Below are 22,217 nucleotides of genomic sequence, written 5' to 3'. Positions count from 1 at the left end.
ATGTTGTCCAACAACATCTGGATGGCCACAGGTTCCCCATCCCTGATCTACGATATCATACTAGAGGCATTCAAGAGGCATCTGGACAGCCACCTGTTGGGAATGCTTTAATTTGGATTCTTGCATTGAGCAGGGGATTGGACTTGATGGCCTTTATACGCCCCTGCCAACTCAACAATTATATGATTCTCTACCAGAAAAAAGGGGACCATGGTTGTGAAAAAAGTGTATTCCACTCAAGAACAGGACAAAATACCATGTCCAGAATGAAGTATCTATTAAGAGAAATTCTATTAAAGCTGAATCTCTAGGAAGGTGACATTTATTAAAACATACTATTTTAGCTTTTGCGTCAGATTTGTATGGGCATTTAAAGGTGATCCAGTCTATTCCTCAGTTCCACAGTGGGAGGTAACTGCCTATCATCACTTCCACACAAACATTGTAGAATTTGGGGGAATGGAAAGAAGGCAAGTTCATAATATACATTTCATTAGTTCTGAATGCATGGGCTGATGTTAAAGAAAGAAGGAGGTGAGTCTGACATGTTGAGCAGGAATTCCAAATTTAGGCTGTCTTTTGGCTTTTTTTCAGCAAGAGAATCAGTGCTTGGCAATGAATCCTCACTCTTGATAAGTGCAAGCAGGTGTAAAGCACCAGGAGTCGGCTTTCCTGAATTTAGTTATGTCAGCAGCTCAGAGTAGTTAACATTTTTATGACAAGATGGGCATCTATATTTCAAGATGGAGAAATGTGTAGTCTTATAGAACGGATAGTTGAAGATGTCTTTCTTTCTTTTTTTTTTTTAAAGAGCCCATTTTTCCTGGCTCAAATCTTGGTTTCTTCATGACAGCCTGATTCTATCAATGATCACAGTTATGACACAAACAGAGCCTGTTATTTAGGAATAATGTTCTAGAAATCTGTGATCAGAGCAAATATTTGGCCTTAATGCCCTTTCTGTTTTGATTGCTTTTTGTATGGACTGTCGGAATAGTCTTGCAATCATTGGATCATTGAGATGACCGTCCCATTGGATTTATTCTAGTCTTGCTTCTTTTTGTTTTTATTCCAGACTCAGGGTTAGGTGATATAGATAATGGATTGTATCCAAGGTAGTGCTAAGTAAGCATCAGAGCAAGGATTTACACTTGCACAATGGGACTTTCCCTTCCCCCCCCCACTCTCACACTCTCTCTAAATCTGCTCTGGAGGGTTGGACAACCCCTTAAACAGATTTAGGGAATGTACAAGGAGAGGAGAGGGGGAAAGTCCTGTTGCACAAGTGGAAATCCTTGAGCTGATGAGATGCTTACTTAGTGTTGTGCTGGATACAACCCAGTATATTTGTGCGCCAGCCTTTTGCATGAGTTAATATAAACTTTTTGTAGGCATAGCAACTGAGGGGCTGGACCATAGCAGTGCTAGCTCTGCCATTGATTTGTGCCACAAAGACAGACACATGACCAAAGGGCTCTATAGCGCCACCCTCTGTGATGTGAAAAGCAACAGAGGCTTTGGCAAAACCTTTCCTTCAGGCACTTCAGTTGCTCATCATCACTTGCCTTTGGCCTTTCGCATACAGGAGTGAGCAGCTGAGGTACATGGGAAGGGGAACTCCTACAGGGCTCAGGAGTTAAAAGACCCCTCTGCATGAACCTTGGGTAGTGTCCTGTCTGATTCCATGGAGGAGCTCACTCAACAAGACAACAAGGCAGGTCAGGTATTGCAGCACCACTGAGAGATCTGAATGAGTTGAGAGGCATTTTGAGCCTATTACCTCCAGTCCACCTCTCCTAGGCTGCGTTCCCCCCACCCTTTGAAGAACTAATATCCTTAAAGTGCCAATGATCTGGCCTGAAGATGGGCACTTCCCTTGCACTCCATGGCCTTCTGTTGGTGCACTTGAGGTAGTTTGGAAGCCACTCGGGCTCTGTAGCCAGTGATTCAATTCCAAATGATATTGGGCAAGCCCTGCCCCTCATTAATTTCAAATGGACCTTAAAAACTTTCTTTTTTTCTTTTGTTTTTTTTTTGTTTAGGTTATTTTCTACCTAAAATAACCATGCCTGTGGGGAGTATTTAGGCTGTATAAACAGGATGAGGTGTTTTTGGAGCTGGTTGGATTATTTTTTCTTTTAAGGCATGCTGGTTTATATTTATGCTGGTTTGGATATTTCTGAACAGGTATGGAGGCTTACATGTTTAATGACTTTAATGCTGTTTCTTAAGGGATATGTCTTGCATCTGGCTGGAAGCCACTTTGGAAGGCATTTCCCCCTTAAAAGCAGTCTATTAAATAAATAAATAAAGGAAATAAATCTCACCCTGAAAGAAAGTACGTGAGGTGCATAATTGTGTGTAGGGAGTGGAGGGGATTGAGGTGCTCTTTGAATCAGAGGACTATGCTGGTGGCCATGTAGGAAGCTTTTGTAAGCTGAATACAATCTCCATACCTCCAGTTGCCTACCCTTGCATGATATTCTTTCCCAGCGGCAAAGCCACTGGACCGTTACTGAACTGCATATGGTCAAAGACTTCAACATCGTGCTCCCTGTGTACCCTCCTGGTTGCTAGAACCTGAGCAGTATATGACAGGAAGTGTATTCTTCCTTAAATATCCCACACTGGGCACAATCCACCTAGAAATTCTCCTGAGGAAATGCTAGTGGATGACTGGAAGCTACCAATCAGGATGAGCAAAGGTTCAGTTCACAGCTATTGGCACTCATACTCCTAAGTACACTTTCTGCGTCAAAGAAAGAGAGAAATAAATTGGCGTGATTTCAGGTAAATAACCCTTTTTGGCTGTGTCCAGTTACCTTTGGAAATCAGTGACCATGACCATGTTATTTATAAACACATATATCAATATGCAATAGAGGTGAGCTAATAATCAGCATACATTAAATTGTGATGTATCCCTTTAAAGAGGACCTGCTAGTGTAAACAAGACCTTTTGGGTGGTATTCAATGCTAGTCTTACTCAGAGTAGACCCGTTGTAGTTAATAGACATGAATAACAGGTTCATTAATTGCAATGGGTCTACTCTGAGTAGAACTTAGTTGAATGCAACCCTCAGGACTAAACTCAATCCCAGTGTCAAGGAGCTAGGATAGGATTTCATGTGAAGAGTTTGTGCAGTTTGCAAGTGGGACATCGACTACATGCTGTCTCACTTCAGGACAACTAATGTAACGTAATGCTTTGTTCTCAAGAACATCATTATTCAGGAATTTAGATGAGTGGGGCTGAGACGTAGATTTTCAGTATAGCGTGTAGATTTCTTGAAATGATGTTGGATGGAGCAGGGAAATACATTGTATTCCTCTGATATCAGACTTTGATTTGCTAGCTATAGGGTGACTGTGCAAGTATGTGGATCAGTAGATGTAAGCACGTATGTAGATGAATTGTACTGTCTTGACATCCCTTCTTTTTTCTCTCCCATTCTTTTCATTTTCTTCTTCTTCTACAGATTACACCTGGCAGCAAGGCAGCTCAGTCCCAGATGAACCAGGGGGACATGGTGATAGCAATTGATGGAGCCAACACAGACGGCATGACCCACCTAGAGGCCCAGAATAAGATAAAATCAGCAAGCTACAACCTGTCTCTTACACTGCAAAAGTATGAGGAGATAAGTTACTCTCATGCAAGAATTCATTGTGGGTTGGTTTTCCCCCCCATAAAATGGCTAAAAGCCACCATCTTTTCCTCATGCTTCCTGTTCCTGTGCAAAAGCATAACAAAAATTCAAGCCTCCCTGTCTTGGGTATTGCATGCACATGCACATACCCCAAACTGGGAAACTGAAAGGCTGTATTTTGGATGTAATGTTATTACTCGGGCTTGGGGGGGGGCAGAAAACATGATGAACTTGCCCATACTGTTCTTGTATAGCAGGGTGGCAGCATCTAAAGCTGCTTGTAGAGGCACTTTTAATTATGCACTTCCTGGTGTACATCATGTGTAGGATGGCAAACATAGTGTCCAAAGATGCATATCTTTGAAATGTCAAAAGAGTCGCATCCAAGCAAGTTTAAAGAAATCTGATGGAAGTCCCAGATGTTTTGCCATCTTTGGACCTTGTAGGTCTGGTTCAGACAAACCCATTGCCCCACATGAGTACCTGAGGTGTGTGCTGTGAAGCCACTGGGCTCAAGGCCTGTTCACCATTTGTAATCACTGGAACCTCCAGATGAGACTTACTTATGCTGCTCTACATGGATGCATTTTCAGGCAGCCACTACTCCACTGCCTGCGTGGGTAAATTGAGCTCAGATTGCTTTATAGTCAAGATTAAAGTGCCATACAGTAGGGCCCTGCTTTACAGCGTTCTGCTTTACAGCGTTCCGCTAATACAGCGGTTGTGAATTGTAGAAAGGCCTCGCTTTACAGTGCTGGTTGCGCTTTTACAGCAGTTTTTTGCCACTGGGCGCCTTTTTGGTCAATGTAAGTCAATGGGATCCGCTTTACAGCGGTTTTCACTTTACAGCAGAGGTCCGGAACATAACCCGCTGTATGAGCGGGGACCTACTGTATATGGGTTTGATGCTGTCAGTAAAGTCAAATTCTGCACAGAAGTATCAGCTGTATGTCACTGGACTTGTGTGCTTCAAAATTAAAGGAATATTGTTTTTTCCCCTTTTTCTGAACTTCTTGCTTCCTGGCCTAGTGCAGATTGCTCCACCTTAGCCTACCATGTTCAGTGATTGCCCTGCAAGATCCTGCCAGGGCACCTGCCTGCCTCGTAGCTCCTGCCCTCGCTCCTGCCCTTCTTTTGCTCAGCCCAGGAAGCAGATATTTTTCAAACCAACATTTGGTGACCCTAGCTTGAGCCAACTGACTATCTCAATTTGGATGAAGTAACACACCATAAATTGTTTCAAACCCTTTTTTTTTGTTTTTACTGATGGACAGGTTTGTTTTTTAATATTAATAAGATAGTAGTTTAAGAATAGGAATAAGTACAAGTCTGGCATAACAAGGCATAACCTTTAAGTGTGTTTTGGGACCGTTGCAATGGGGTTATAAACCACAGAAGTACTCTGTTGGAACCAAAGCTCTGATTTCCCATTTGGCCTCCTCCTTTCTGTTCTCCAAAGATGCCTTCATTTCTCCTTGACTGCACCAAGACAGCACTTTTGAATTTGAATTTGAGTCTTGATTTCAAATTCAAGTGGCTTGAGAGAGGCTGCACTTTCCTCACTATTCACTGATGCCCTGATCACACAGGTTTTGCAGGTATTCTAAACCATTCAGAAACCTGCAGAATCTGCTTACCACAGGTGAAAGTGAAGTAAGTGTACATGCTATGAGGAGTAATCCCTTTTTCCAACTGCCTCCTCTCATCTGTCTCCAGCTTCAGCATAAAGGATAGGCACACAAATAATAATAATATCCCTCTGCAACATGTACACCTTTCTACTGACTTCTTTTTTTGCAGACTTGAGCTATTGAAGCAGAAAAAAGCTTTTTGTTTGTTTTTTTAGAGAGGGGTGGGAAACAGCCTGACTTTCTTTACTCTTCCTCTGATTCACCTTTCATACAAAGAGAACTGATCTGTATGGAGCTGAGTGCCAGCTAAAGCAAATGCTAAAAAGCCAGGGTTTATCTGACTGATCCAGCAGTATCCTTTCCTTGCAGCAGATGCAGAGGTGACTGCATACCATTTGTGACCTTTTTTTTATTTTCCAGGATGCAAACACCCCTTGCAGTTTCAAGGAGCCAAAGAGACCCGAGGATGTCAAGGAGGAGGAAAACCTTCCTCCTCGCACCTTTAAAGGCAATTTTCAATGAGGCTGGATAAATCACAGCCTGATCCTGAAGTTTACTGCCAGAATACTAGTACTTAGAGTGAACTGTGCAAGCAGTTTTAGCAGTGGCGTGTCGCCAGACATGATATTACTGCCAGTGATGCTGTCACTACCAGTTGTACCAGTGCCAACATTTAGAATGAAGGGGGCTGATAGCCGGTGCACAAACCATGATTGTTTTCAAGGCACTGCAGAACTTTCCAATCTGATTTCAACAGCAGCGTGCAGAAGTGAGATTTATCCTTCTGCCAAATGATCCTTAGGTTGAGTACCAAATAAGAGACTTCAAGGTGACATGATGTCCCTGTATTTTCCTACCACGTAAGTGCACTACTTATGAGGGGGAAAGTAAAATTTGGCACTTGAGGACACACAGTCCAAATACTCAGTCTGTATTAGGGATTCACACCTTCCCTAAATACAGATACAGTGGATCAACTGAAAGTCATGCTCAACTTTTTTCAGGTTTGGCTTGATTCATCTAGGGTTGAAAGGAGTATTTGAAAAGGCAATGAGGAATAGCTTGTAACAATCTCCTCAATGAGATTGTACATATGTTTGCTTAATCCAGGCCTAAATAACCTGTGACCCACCACACCAAACATACCCTGCCAGCCAACTTATTGACAACAACCATCTTGCAGTCCCAGGCAAGCATCCAAAAGAGGAAGTTGCCAAGCATCCATAGTGTTTGACTTAGTCTGGGGGTAGGGAACCTGTAGGCCTCCAGATGTTTTTGGACTCCAGCTCCCATCATCTCTGACCTTCGGCCATGCTGATTGGGATTGATGGGAATTGGAGTCCAATAACACCTGGACAACCACATGTTCCGCACCCCTGCATAGTCAGAGGACCACAAATTATGCAGGCTTAGCTCAATCAAGCCGATATAGGTTCATCACTGCTGTGGCTTTATTCAGTGTCATGGATCTAATACTGAATAGCATCTGTGTTTTCTTTCACTGTTGCTTGGAATGCTTAGAAACATGAGATCTACCTTTATGAGAACTAATATCTAAATGCCTGCACTCCCAGTGAGAAATGCTTTTCCTGAGTTGCGCCAGCCTCCCAATAGTGATGACATTTCCTTGTATTGATTTTGACTCTGATAGTTTCATGAGTATTATTTATACTGGGGTGGGTTCATATTGAATTCCATCTTTTATTACTACTCTTATGGCCTGCTCCTTCAAGCTGCTATACTGATAAAGCAGATTCACTACTCTTCCTTCATCAACATTGCTGCAGCTAGATGTGCTTATGCCACTCTGGGTGCCATCGCAGCAGTGATGCGTATCTTTAAAACTCAGATGTTATAAGCCTTTTTTTGTTTGCTTGTAATACTGGATTAACTTGTTAAGAACTGCTAACTAAACGTAGAAATCAAATATGATACCTTCTTAGCAGTGAAGTTGTCTTGGACCACAGCTTCTAAGAAGAGGGCAACAGGGGAGGGATCATGCTTTAAAAGGTCCCAGGTTCACCCTGGGATTTCCAATTAAAAGAATTAGGTAGCAGGATACATAAACCGCCCCTACTTGAGACCCCAGAGAGCTGCTGCCACCCAGAGTAGACAGTAATTATCTAGATGGACAAATAATCTGATCTAGTATGAGACAGCTCTTTTTCCTAGCAGTTGAAGCTCTTTATCTGCACAACACTCTGAACCACCATGCTTAGGGCAAGCACACACCCTGCTCTAATCCACAGTAAATATCAGTATGCACTGAGTTTTCACAAGGGGTTTCTGCCCTTAAGATGGTGGTCAAGAGGACCTAATAAATAGGTCCCAGTGCTTTGAAGCCAGTGCATCAGAACAGGAGTGCAACTCGGGCTCACGCTCCGCCTGCCAGATAATCCCAGAATGCTGCACGGGTGTCTGCAATTATCTAGGTAGAGGTTGATTGCTATAGGGAAAGGTGAAAACTTGGCAAAGCTCTGGTTTGTGACTGGCATGTAAATAAGGATAGTCTCTCATTTGGGATGATTCACAAAGGAGGGACAAGCAGAAGCCAATTTAATGAAAAGTATAAAAGCAGATTTTGGAACAAGAGGCTCCTCTTCTGGGCTATTGGTGGAAATAATGGTTTTGAGTGGGGGCTAGTTGATGCAGCATAGTCCTCTGTGGTCCCTATGGTCCTCTGTGTTACTCCTACCATGTTCCTAAAATAGTGAACATTATGCTTTGTGCAGGATCTATTTGAATATGAGATGGGAGAGCAGTGAAACAAAGCAATCCCCTTTCTACAGTCTGAAGTGGTACAGTACTGACTATGTAGCTTATCTCTCAATGTTGCCTCTTCCAGCAAATATACACTAATATTCCAGTTAAAACTATCCATGATCTGTACTGTGTTTCTTGTTGTGATAATGGTTGAACTTGCCTTGACCACAAATGATTTCATTTTCCATTATACAAGTAGATGTCTCTTGTGCTTCCATTAATAGCTATTATAATATACATCAGTGGCTCCAGAGTTTTCTGACTTGAAACCTCTCCACCACATCCAGATGGTGATAGATATCTGATAGGTTTGTAGATGGAGGAGGGGGGATCATATTTACAGATCTCATAAAAACTTGTGTAAGTTCATGATGCTGTTAGAACGTGGTGGACTAAGGGGCAAGCACAAGCAACTGTGAGGCATATTTTAATCAAATATATATTTCCAGTCTAAGCAACAGCTTCTAATCCAACTCATTTCCAGTGCAGATACTCTTCCTAAACTGCCATTCATTCCAGTTGTAAAAATCCAGGCAGCATTAGCAATTTGCTGGGAGACAGAGTTGTTTTGTAGCAGATTTAGTCACACATTGGGCATTTAGCATCTGCAGTAACAACATCTGAACCACACACAATAGACAGCATTGGTAGCATGATTTAAACAAGCTCCAGCTCTGTGATTTCGGCATCCCATTTGTCTCATACAGTAAATGTCTATGCTTCTGCCCACCTCTAGTCTGTGCCCCTATAGACGTATGTAAATACAGTGAGGGTAAAAACAGATGTAGTGCTTTTAACATGGTGAGAGGGGTTGAGAGCGTCAAAGAAGCTGAGAGCAATGCCGTCAGGAGTCTAGACCAAGAGGCTAGACTCCTAGCAGGGGCACCCAAGGTGGAATGGTCAAAGCTGAGACACCAGACTAAGATGCATCCAGACTCAATGGTAAACCCCCTCTGAATACCTCGTACCATGAAAACCCTATGAATAGAGTATCCAAAATGCAACACGAGATACTGCTGGAAGATGAGACCTCCCAGGTGATATGGCACTCAGCAAGCTACTGGGGAAGAACAATGGACAAGTACAAGTAGCACTGTGACTAATGATGCCACTGGGTCAAAGCCAAATGGAAGCCCAGAGGCTGATGTGCACAGATGTGAAAGGAGAGTCCAGAGTTGTACGACGCACACAATAGGAACATGGAATGTGAGAAGCATGAACCAGGGAAAGTTAGAAATTGTCAAGCAAGAAATGGAACACATCAACATTACAATACTTGGCGTGAGTGAACTAAAATGGACAGGAATGGGACATTTTCAATCAGGCAACTACAAAATATTTTATGCAGGAAATGAGAAATTAAGAAGAAATGGGGTTGCTTTATTAAAGTGAGAAGTGATGTAGCAAAAGCAATTGGCAGCTATATCGCAAGTTGTATCAATGAGATTTAACGGGAAACCCATTAACATAACCATCTTCCAAGCTCTATGCTCCAATGGAAAACACAGAAGAAGAAGAATTGGAGAGATTTTATGCAGAAGTACAGGAAGAAATTGATCACACACCAAAACAAGATGTTCTGATAACTGTGACACAGGTTTCACCTTAGTATTTAAAAAATCCAAAATGTTATTGTTTAACAGTTTCCACTGGGTTGGAAAAGGTTGCTCCAGGCCAGTGGACTAGAAACCCAGAGTAACCCCAACAGTTGTATCACCAGTTAAAGAATTCCTCCTTATTCCATAGGAAGCATATTTGGGTGTGAAATAAAATCAGGAGACTCTTATATTGACTGACTAAAAGTAAGTGCAATCCCTACTGGCCTACTCCATGTTTAAAGTTTAATGAATTTGCTGAGCTTTTCTTGGGTTATGTATCACATTATCATCCATTATATTATTTTTTATTAATAAGCAAAGGCATTGAGCTTTTGATCCAGTGGTTCAGCTCTTGCAAGGTTATTTTGCTTGCCCTGATTGCCAATATTATTGATAAGGGCTCATCAATTAACATATTTAAAGGAACAATTGGAGGTAGCAGGTGAGTGACTGGGAAATTCATCCCTTACACTAGAAAGTAGCCTACCACTCAAAAAAGTCAATTTGGCAAGTCTTTGTGAGGATCCTTCTATCTCAGTGGTGGTCAGTCTTTTCAGCAAGTCCAAAGCAGAAGATAGTGCCACTCTAGCACCCTGGGAATGCCAATTGTCCATTGAGAAAGGAGGCATACATTTTATAAACAAACAAATAGAGCACAGTACTGCTCATGCACCATCCCTCTCTGCTTTGGTGACTTTTTGCCTCCATACCAACCTGGGGAGCAGGCAACTCCTCATATTCCTCAATGACACAAACCCCAGCTTGTTTGTGCCATGTGGCATCATGTCACAGACTGCCTACCCATATTCTATCGAGCTTTATCCTTCTCTGTGAATTTATATAAGCAGTTGGCAAAAAAAAAAAATAGCCAAAAGTAATATTTATCCTGATCCTTCCAAAAGAACAAGAAAGAACATCTGAAGTTATTCCTGTCTAGCTTGGTCATTACTGGACAATTTGATCAGACTTAGGGATAATGTAATTGTATCATGATTAAGAGTGAAATGATGCATTATTTAGATGAAAATGGAAGTTTGTGCACATAACAGGATGCAAGGCTGTATTATATTGATTTTCTTTTAAGAAAATAAAGTAGTAGCAGAAGATAATAATCCAACCAGAGGATTTTTTAAAAAAAGGTGAAACCTTGAGTCACTTCCAAACATTTGGTCAAACTTGAATAAAGAATATTCAGACTTACTGGAAAGAGATATTAACGATATGTTGTGGCATTTGGTTTCCGGAATGACCTTGTTGAAAGAGCAGACACAGAGCTGTTTGGACATAACATTAATCCATAGTTTATCACTGAGAATAAGCCTAGATGATACTTGAGGTCTCCTATCCTCCTCTAGTGTGGCTGCAAGTAGGAGTTTGGAAGCTTTTGCTTCCATTTTAGATTAACCACAACTTGCCTTGCCATCTGAACCTGATAAACTATAGCTAAACCTAACTATGATTTGTTGAAATGTCAACATCAAACTGTAATTTATGAAACTGGCTTGCATCAACAAACCAAAGGTTAGGATTCAGACACAACAGTCAACTGCAGTTAATCTGAAACAGAAGGAAAAGCTTCCTGTTTCCTCTTTGCAGACATGCCAGAGGAAATGGGATAGTGCATGAGCTTGGGAATCTCTGTGGCTCTTAGTAACACTAAACCATGGCTTAGTATGGCTCAGCATTACATTCAAACTCTCCTACAGAGTTCATCTTCAGCTTTTTAACTACTACCAAAGTTGCAGAACTAGATTTTCCACAGTGGTATGATTGATGATCCAGAATCTTGAACAGATACTAATTATATTTAAACACATAAATTATATTGATAATAGGAAAGCAAACAAAAAGAATGTAGATGCCTTGCTAACTGGTCTTTGTCTTTTTTTGACACGTACAGTGATAATCTGGAACCATGTCTGTTGTTTTCTGTCATAGGCTGCAGTCTTATACCCGTAGGGAATAAGCCCCACTGAGCACAGTGAGCTGTACTTCTGTGTAAAGATGCATAGACCTGGGCTGTTAAATGTATGTAATGTAAATATTATTTAAATAAGTGAAAAAATAAACAGTGGGAGGGAAAAATAGCTATCATGGACCCTTTGCTGAATCATCTTTTAAGACCCATATGTTCCTGACTAAGAGTGGAAAAAACAAGGAGGATGCTGAAAATGGCATCCCTTTGTCTAGTTCTTCCCCCATAATGTCTAATGCCCCTCCCCCAATAGCTAGGACACATACAAAATAAACCTGATTATGAAGAAAGGCACTATGAAATAGTTAGTTAATTCTCTAGAATTGTCAGCATTTGCTGATAGCATTGTCAGCATAGAAAAAATTACTGATAAAAAAAGGATGAAAGCCTCATTCTGAAGAGTGCCTCTTTATTTTATTTTTTAAGGAGATAGAAAATTCAAAAACCCCTTTAATCAGATGAAGTACAGCTCTCATATGACTATCAAAGCATATGATTATTTTCCTTACCATTCTCTGCATGTGAGAACTGTACTAATAGCCTCCAAAGTGTAATTCAGCATGAGAATTCGAAATGAAAATAACCGAATAGGATAGGATTTTTAAAAAGAGCTGTGTTGAAATTGCAGGTGCATTTTACTTTGAGACTACTCTAGTATCTTGACCATTGCTTTGAAAATGAAATTGCAATGTAGTGCCAGGGAGGTGTGGTGATGATCAGCTCATTCTATAATTCAGGACACAAAGAGGGCAAGAACTAGGCTGAGAGGAGGATGGTTTAGTCATCATAATTGGGATTTCAAGGTATTGTTACCTGTCCTGAGTACCTGGCTTGGGTGAGACAGGTTATAAGTAAAATACAATATATAAATAATCCTTCAGGCCCTGAAAACGCCAACCATCAGATGCTATTGAGGGCCGCACCCGCATATCAGTAGGCTCATGGCCTCTAAGGGAAAGAGTATAAGAACCTACAGCTCTCATCATCTTTAACCATTGCCCATGCTCACTGGGGTTAATGGGACTTAGAGTACATCACCATCTGGAGGGCCACAGCCCCCCTCCCCCGCCCTACATTAAGGAATCTGACTAACGGGCAAGATGAAATCATAGGATGGAAAGGCCAGCTGAGGTAAATTCTGGTGACAAGAGATTAAGTTCTAGGTTTAATAGACAAAATAAAAACTGACAAATCACAGGGTCTGGATGGCATCCACCCAAGAGTTCTCAAAGAACTCAAAAGTGAGATTGCTGATCTTCTAACAAAAATATGTAACTTGTGCCTCAGATCCACTTCCATACCTGAGAATCCCGGAAATGCCAGGCTGGTTAGCTTAACGCCTGTCTTGGAAAAACTGGTAGAAAGTATTGTTAAAGATAAAACAACGAAGCATATAGAAGAACGAGCCTTGCTGAAGCAGAACTAGCATGGCTTCTGCAAGGGTAAGTCCTGTCTCGCTAATCTATTAGAATTCCTTTGGCGTGTCAACAAGTATATAGATATCTACTCAGATGTAAATTCCATTGAATTGAATGGAGCTTAGTTGTAAGCTGCATAGAATTGCAGGTTTAGTATGTGAAGCAGTCCATGCAAATGTAACTTTCACCCAATATGTGCATTTTTGTAAACATTGCTTGTTTGAAGAACTGCAACACAAAATTTAGATCAGTGCAAATTTTGAAGGACAGCTATGTTTCAGTTCTCATACTGTTTCAGAAAGTGCAAATTTGATAAATTCGGCTTTAAATGTGAATTGAATCGAATTTCTTCCCCATCCCTATTGGACAGAGAGCCAGAATGAGGAACCAGGGGACAGCTTGTGGGTTAATGAGTGTGGGAAGAGTGAAGTACAGAGCAGTGCTTGGAAGCTGCATGTAGTAAGTGCTTCGGTACACAGACCAACACCTAGCTCTGACTGCAGTTGTACACCTGCCTCTGGGTTGTACTACTTTAGACGGCAGGTAGGGGGTTATGTGGCGAAATTTCTTCTATACATTAAAATAAACCCCTGTGCTAGGAGAAAAAGGTTTTAGGGAGAAGGGCCCTAGTCTAGTTAAAGTGTTTTAATGAGGTTTAATATTGTATTTTGATATTGTGAATGGCAGGAAAGAAAATCAGCAACAACAACTTTTTGTTTGACATGTTAGTTTTTTTATGCACAAGGACTTTTTTGTTTGTATGGGGGAGCCTCCTATCCTGTGAGTCCTCATCAGCACAGAAAAGGGATTGATTTATCCCCTCAGTAAGAACTAGGCCATCGTCTGCTAACAGGCAGTGGTCATTTCTATGAGGACAGGAAAGGACAGTGACTAATCACAGTGGAGAGAGCTAGGAGAAGGCAACCCAGAAGTATGGGAGGGGTATGTGAGAGAGAGCAAATGATGTGGTGTAATAAACAGCAAGGAACAGTGGTAGCATAAGCAATGGATTTTGTGAAACAGGGCCAATGCCAACATGCCCCTAAACTTAGGAAACTTTGGAAAACCTGCTGTAGGACTGTTATCCATCCAATCAGGTGTCATGGCCCCAGCTTCAGGTTTGGTGTCAGATGGGCTGGCAAAGTCCAAGGCTGCTGTATTGCTGCCTTGGTAACTGGGCCAGGTGTCTGACAATGAGGGCTTGTCCACATTTGAGCATTATTTAGCTGTTAATCCATATTTTCTCCATTCGAATTAGACAAGCATAGTTCATACCCACACGTATTTGAATGTGTATATGAGGAGCAACTTCGGTCTTTCCTGTTCATACCAGTAGGCGTTCCCTTTTGTGTTTGACCCTGCCTTCTAACCTGTTGATTCTGTTATGCTAATTCAGTACCAATAGGACATGCCCACAGATAGTTGCATGCAGAAGTGTGCAAAAGCACACAGCCAGGCAATTGTAAATTTGCTTTTGCAGTTTTCTGGTTTTGTACAAATCTGAGGGATCAAAAGAATATATTTGTATATGACTAAGCTCCTGACCCACTCTTACTGGCTGGAAAATAAATGAAAGCAATTGTAAATTCTCAACACACACTCCTCACTTTGCTGCCCAAGATATCTGGTGTAGCAATTTTTAATGTGGTTTGCTTGTGCAGTTTTCTGGTTTTGTGCAAATCTGAGTGATAAAAAAAAAATTCCTCCATTCGCACCAGAAATAGTTACAAGCACAGTCAGAAAAGAAATAAAAGCATTGAGGAAGAAGTGGGCTTGGAAAGGTGAGTAGCAGAAAGTGACAATTGATTCACCCACCCCAAAACATTGAAACAAATAATCTGCAACCCTGAGTGGAGCGGTTTGAAGCCCAGTTTCCTATATGAGATTGTCCCCATATTGGGTAAACTGGAATTTACAGGGGGAAAGCATTGAGTTTGGTTTTTTTGAGGGTAATGTCATGTGGACTATGCAAATTACATGGGGATGCAAACAGCTGTAAACACACAGTAAATTCTGCTGTAGACTCTGAGCTGAGGCTGCCTGTTGGGAGCTCATAGAGCCTGAAGCTAGCAGGCAGGCAGGAGCCTGCAGAATTAGAGCCCACAGAATTGGAGCCAGGACCCTCATGAAAACCTCCCTGTGAACATGGGAAATCAAGTATCTCCCAAACTATCATGCCTTCCCAACAGCACAGGGAGCATGCCATGCAGGAAGACATAGAGAGGAGCAAAAGCATCCATCTTCAGGCCAACGTTAGCCCTTTAAGAATCTCTGGAGGCAGAGGTTCATAATGCCTCAGTTCACTTCCAACTTTTGTTGGAACAAGTTGTTAATTAGGAGCTGTCTATAGTACTAAAACCATCGACCTGTCTTGTTGATGTGCCCTGTGGGTACCAGCTACAGTACAGACAGATAAGAACACATGGGAAACGAAGCAGGAAAAACAGAGAGAGAGGGTTGTTACTAGCATTTCTTAAATAGGAGAATAGTAGGATATGTAGCAGGAGTTTAGAGAGTGGCATGTTGCTCCAGATTATTGGAAATACTGGTTTTAGTCTGTGCATTGAGGGGCCTCACAAATTTTGGCTGGGCTTGCCAGCCTGCTTTTGTTTCTAATAGCCAGTGAGGTTTGGTTTTCTCACTTTCTGTCTCTGGGGTTGCTAGCAGTTTTTTAAAATAATATTATTCTAGATGTAGAAAAAGGCTTTTCTAGCTGGCCACCAGAATGAAATATGTGGTTGCTACTGAGGATTTGGCAACTGTTTTTGTAGATCTTTATGCAAGAATAAATATAGGTGCAGTTCTCAAACCTGATAGTTAGAATCGTGTACAAGTAGTGAAAGTGCCGGGGATTATGAGTTGCTGTGTGATATGACATGCTGCAGATCAATAACTGAAGTCAAATGGCATTCCTGTTCCAGAGTCACTAATAAGCTGCAGACTGAAGAGGACAGGTGCAATCTTTGCATTTTTGTCTGTGAAACCATTTGTTGTGATGCACCAAGGGGAAGCTGGATCTTCTTAGAGCTATAAGAGTACCTTGCTGCTCTTGCACCTTCCTTAAAGAGCTTAAAGCAACTTACATCCCAACAACATTTACCTGATAGCAAAATACCTACAGAGGTTGCTGGTCATGTGCAATATGCAGCCAGGAAGCTGTCTAGGTTGCAGAAAGTTACTTTGCTTAGTGCAGAGATGGGCAGGGAACCTTTTTCAATCCAAGGGTCCCATTCCCTTATGTGCAGCCTCTCAGGAGCCACAATCCAGCAGTAGGTGGGGCCATAAGGAAAAGTTGGTGGAGCAATGCATGTGACTCTGAACTTCCTACAGTAGGCTACATTTCAACCACACAGAAATAAGAAGGTTCTGTACACACACACACACCCTCTCCATCCTCCATTCAAGCAGGTAAGGGACATTATCACAGTTCAAAGATCCATTCCAGCCAGGCCAAAGTGGAGAAGGGTTGGTGTGATCTGGGGAGATTCCTGAAGGATGGATCAAGAGACCCTCATGATGGTGTCAGAATTCACAAAGAGAGAGGTTAAAAAAATGATTGTTTTTACATTTCCTGTGCAAAATGTGTTTACTTACTTATAATTTAATGCCCTATTTTTCTCCTGAGGGGAGAAAAAAAGAGTTGCTTAAAATGGCTTATAGGTATAAAAGCAAACATAAAAAGAGCAATTGTCAAACTAAGCACTGCAGCAAAAGCCAAGAACATGAAGAGCAGCACTTTGTGAAGAAGGGGGTAACTAACATATCTTTCTCATATAGAGCTGCTACTGCATGTGGAACTCACACAGCTCATTTTGGGGAGTAAGTGCAAATTTCTCCTTCCACTGTTAAATGGGAAACATTAAAAATGCATGGACAATGATATGATACTGGGATGAAATGATACTGAAATGATACTGGGAAGCCGCTTAAGGAGGCACGCCCCCCCCAAAAGAGGAATGAATGAGTTGTAGCTTTTTTAATGTAAACATTTACTGTTTGTGCAATAAACAGTTCATAACCTTACATATTTTTTGTTGTTTCAATAGCAGTGCCTTTACTTAAGGGGAAAGAACCATGAATTTATTTACTCAGATTTGACCCAGGCAGTGAAAGGATGAGCTTCTGGAAACCTGTATCCCTGAACCAAGGGACAAGCCCTTCAATGCCCAGGCATGGCCCTTACAGAAATCATGTTTTCATTCTTTCCTGAGGGATTTCACCTCAGCTGTTCTCCCCTCCACTTCTTTTGTATGCCTAATACAGTGAGCTTTCATGCTCAGCTGTAAATGCCACTGCTGAAGATGTTCAAGACAAGAATTATCAGTAAAGCTTTTATGTCTAGTGTGGTGTGTTGAAATGTTTTAGAAAGCTAATGTCAAAAAAGAGCTCCCACAGGAGTAGCAATGTTAGTGGCAATGGCAGCATATCAATGAGGTGTGGGACATGTCATAGCAACCTATGGGTTTGAAGGCCTCAAATCCATAAGTTACTATACCACATCTGAGTATGCTGCACCACTGCAAGGAGCTTGGGTACCATCCCATCCACATGTCAGATTGCTGAAGCCAAGGATATGATTGGTTGTGTTTTTGCATAGGTTTTTCCAGCAAATCATGGTCAGGAGTTTAAATAATTCAATGGTAGTGCCCCCAAATCTAGGAACTGTATTTTATGTGATAGAAACAAATGTCCATTGCTATGACAGATGAGGTATGTGCCATGTATATTACAGCACATCTCAGTGTTCTGTGCATATGGTGAGCCCTTGTAACCCTCTGGCGGACTAATATGGTCTAGGCCAGCGTTTCCCATCTAGTGGGCCACCAGATGTTGAACCACAATTCCCATCTTTCCTGACCATTGGCAATGCTGGCTGAGGCTGATGGGAGTTGTGGTCCAACAACATCTGGTGGCCCACTAGTTGGGAAAGGCTGGTCTAGGCCATCCAGTGCCAGGAATAGAAGGCAGTTTTGTCTGCATTGCAACAATGGCAATATTGCTAATATTGTTAATATTATGTTAGCAACAATGTTAATATAATAATAACAATGGAAATATTGCAACAATGTTGAAATGCTGTATTTTTCCTTATATGTATGAATGGCAACCATTCATTTCCATAGAAGAAAGTAAAGGGATGCAGTATGGAGATGTCACTGAGTGAGAGCTGAACTGACCCCTACCACAGAGTACCAAGCCTGCTCATTTCCCCATGAACCCTCACCTTCATCTTCATAGCCCTGTCCTGGCTTTGTTTCTTGGTCACACTAAAGTATAATTGAAAGTTGGCAAAAAGCTTTTATATATATGGAATCAAAGGGAAGAGGTGGGTGATTCTGTTACCAAACTAGAAGGAGGGAGGCTGAACTGAAAAAAAAGTTATATGATTGAAAGTGATTCTCAGTGCATTTTAAAAAAAAAGTCATGGAGAAAATTCCAGTTACTCAAAAACTTTTTTTTAAATTCATGCCAGATCAAAACGTCCAGCTCCAGTTCCAACAGGCATCCCAAGAATTGACTCTACCATGCCCATGATCCCTCATCAAAAGGTATGTGTTTTGGACAATTCTTACAGAGTTTCTGATTATGGCCTCCATTGGACTCTTCTTGGGAACAATGGCATTAGAAGGGGACAAGGGATTAGATTCAAAATTGTTTAATGTGTCCCAAATTGCAGGCTGCACTTGCCCCTCCTATGGGAACAGAGCTGCCATTTAAGTAGGACAATTTTACACCCACACGGTATTTCAGAGTGACCATATGTGATTGGGCTTCAGGAGAACTTGTATCGCTGGCCTACATACTGATTCTACATGCTGGTTATGTATGTTATTATTCTGTGGCCCTTCTAGTATTTGTGGGATGTATTTGGGAAGCAAATCGTAAAGCAAAGCATAAAGCATAATAAACAAAATTAAAACAAAGTGGCTGTAGTGCATATGTGGTTTTACATAGCTGAGCTCCTGGACTTTTTTATAAGGCAACCATTCAGCTGGTGAGGCTTGTCCCAGCATCTCCATGCCGATAAATAATTCAGCTGAAGAATTTCTGCCTGCCCTGCAGCTGTTAAATGGCTCAGGAGGCCTTCCAGCAAAAACTGTAGCAACCCTAAATGGTTCTCATTCAGTGGTTTAAGCATAATGTCCTGATGTGATGGAATCAGATCCTGGAATGTTCAACACATTTGACATCTCTTAAGACTAGCTGGCAGCTGTACTCCTGTTGTCTGTAGAATAGCTATTGATTAGGTATATGTCAAAGGATGAAAAGAAGGAGTATATTTCATTTTTTCTAAAAGCATTATTTATAGTGAACAATAGTGAAAGAAAAGAATGCAATAAACACTGTATTCTCTCTTGTTTTCAAGGAAGGGTTCCTTTTAAAATTGTTGTTATTAATACCTTAGCAACTGTATACAGGTGCCTTGACTTTCTCCAACATTTTAGGGAACTCTATCAGAATTTTTTCCCCTTTAACCAGCGCGCTCCTTAGCGAGAATAGAACAGAGTGTAAGAAACAACCATAGAATGCATTTCAGTGCACTTCAGTTACGTTCAGTTACCCCTAATGCAAACCATGGAGAATGCTTAGTGATGTGTTAATCAGACATGAATGGCTCTAGAGGACATGTAAATGGATACTAAACAGGCCTTAAGAACTACAGATATTATCAAGTAGGTGGGAATCAAAAGGAGCCAAAATATTATTACTTTGAATGGAGTAAGTGTTCAGCTATATGTCTCTACTAGAAAGGGCAGGAAGCAATCCACAGTTAATATAGTCCTGGTTAGCTTCACCAGCCTTAATCTAACAGTCCTTTCCTCAGAGTAGAATTGCTACATGATGGAGTTGGTAATATAGACAGATTCCATGTGAAAGATAAGTACTTGAATATCATTTGGTCCTTCTGTTGAGTAGCATTTCGATGGCTCCCCAACACATCCCCATATTTTACACCAAGTATGATTAGGCAGCAAAAAACCCTAAAACTTTGGTCTCCTCTCCGAGTTTATTTTATCTATCAAATGACTGAATGTTGCCTACCCCTCTCCTCACTTTATATCAAAAATAGTGTTCTTGTATGGCCCTCAGAACTCTCTGCAGCCACACCACCTCTTCCCAGGCCACACCTCACTGGCCCTGTTTTTCACCATACTCGAGTGTTTTTTCCAGGCTAGAATGTGTCTTTGAATTCTGATCATACATCTTGCTTGTCTGCATAGAGAGGGATGTGTGAGTGTGTGTAGAAACTAAGCATACTGTGCAAAGGTAAACATTACATTTGTTGATCCTCCCACTTTTGAGTCTGCCCCCACCTTTAGAAGGTTGCCTAGGAGGTAATGCAGCCCCTCGGCTGAAAAAGATTCCCTGCCCCTGGCAGGCACAGGGCAGTGCTCTGTTGTTCTCTATCTGGAAATGATCTGTGTATTGTAACTTATGAAGCAGACTGAATAAACAGGCAAAACTTTATTTCAAGTCATCAAACGAGGCCATCATGTGACCTCTTGCATCTTAGAGCTTCTGGCAATGTCTGCATAGATGCAACACACTTCCAGAGGAAAAGGAACCAGTAATATTCTTGCAAATGTCACATTTAGAGTCAGTAAATGTTTTGAAGCAGACCAGCGTGTAAAAACAGGGTTTTAAAATGCTTGTTGAAGAAATCCGCATTTTTAAAAAGTCTCTTGAAAAGAGGCATCCATCCAAAGAGAAGTGAAATTCCAGTGAAAGTTAATTTCCATGGACTGCTTCACATACTAAACCTGCAATTCTATGCAGCTTACAACTAAGCTCCATTCAATTCAATGAAATTTACCTCTGAGTAGATATGTGTAGGATTGTCCTGTAAATTTAGCAAGCACGTTTTCCACCAATTATACATTTAGTAGATGGTTGCATACACATGTTCTTTGTCATCATGTGTAGTTTATGTTTTACATGCACGTACTTAAAGTGTACATGTGCAGTGGCCTTAAGAATGTGTGTCCTCTTACATTAAAACAAGGTAAGTTGGGTGTCTGCTTCAGCTGGGAAGTAACAGCAATCTAGATCCTCACTCCACTGTACTGGAGGGTGTTTGAATGGGGCAGAAGTGTCCCTCTACCCAATCCTTCCTGGCTCCACTGGCCTCTGCTGGTAGGGGAGCTCCACTGTTGGTGAGGAAACCCTGCCGGCAAGGAGCACCCCAGTGTGCCCATCCAAATAGTGGGCCAGCAGAAGATATAGCTGGCAGTATCCACAACAGCAGGGCTTGGCCGTCACATGATCAACAGAACCCTGAGCTGGCCCTGCTGTGGTCACATGATGGCAACAGACCTGAGCCAGGCCTCTTCGCTATGTCAAAGAGACATGTTTCCCTGCCCCCCAACCTTCCATCCTTGCCAGTGCAAGAGACCTGGCGTGGTAACCAAGGGTTTGGAGTGCAGCCTTAGTCTTGTTCTGTTGTCAAGGTTTCCTAAACTTCATACATGCAAACTACAAATGAGGTGGATTATAATTGTCTCTGCACTATAGACTACAGGTGGATGAATGCACATCTGAATGTTTCTTCAGATGCCAGAAACAAGAATGCTAGCTTATCTAGTGCAGGGATGCCCCCACCTCCACCCCATGGCGAAACACTGCCACCTGCAGTCTAAAGTGATATCATCCAGAAACAGCTTTATCACTTTAACAGAGTGAGCAACCCCTTAGAATGCAGGACGTGTGTAGAGAGCTAAGAATCTAACTCTAATTTCTGATGTTTGCATTTCAACTGCTCTTTGGCAGGTAGATACACAGTATAGTTAAAGTGACAAAAGGATATTTCTCTCTCCCCATCACATCGCACCCATACCACATCCTCCCTCCCACACACTGTTTTACTTCTACTCTGTTAGTAATAGTGATGGAGAACCAGGTTGTAGTAGTTATTCCATTATGGTCCATCCAGAAGAAATGCTGTGATATTGTGATATGCACTTCACAGGGATGGCAGAGATTGGCGTTGAAGTGACAGGGAAGACCATGGAGACAGATAATAAAATAGACCAGTGGAGGGGAAAGTGTCTTTTACAAGATGAAATTTAAAAAATGAGCAAGCACATGCTGAGATACAAAGCACAAGTCAAACAACTGAAGCTAATGAGAGAGCTTCTTTTGCACAGCCCTACAACCTGCACTAATTCATGAAAGTCTTCTTC

General features: G+C 41.6%; 1 protein-coding gene across 14 annotated transcripts in view; it reads left to right on the top strand.

The window, feature by feature from the left end:
* Positions 1 to 22,217, top strand: part of LDB3 (LIM domain binding 3) — a 222,384-nt gene that overhangs the window by 93,192 nt on the left and 106,975 nt on the right. For all 14 annotated transcript variants that reach the window (XM_061635023.1, XM_061635026.1, XM_061635035.1 and 11 more), the window contains 2 exons: positions 3,480 to 3,631; positions 18,509 to 18,584. In XM_061635023.1, the coding sequence (XP_061491007.1) occupies positions 3,480 to 3,631; positions 18,509 to 18,584 (228 nt within the window). The remainder of the gene's footprint in view (positions 1 to 3,479; positions 3,632 to 18,508; positions 18,585 to 22,217) is intronic.

The sequence above is a fragment of the Rhineura floridana genome, chromosome 7, assembly GCF_030035675.1.
Source record: "Rhineura floridana isolate rRhiFlo1 chromosome 7, rRhiFlo1.hap2, whole genome shotgun sequence".
Lineage (NCBI taxonomy): Eukaryota > Metazoa > Chordata > Lepidosauria > Squamata > Rhineuridae > Rhineura > Rhineura floridana.
This window is presented reverse-complemented; position numbering and strand designations above follow the sequence as displayed.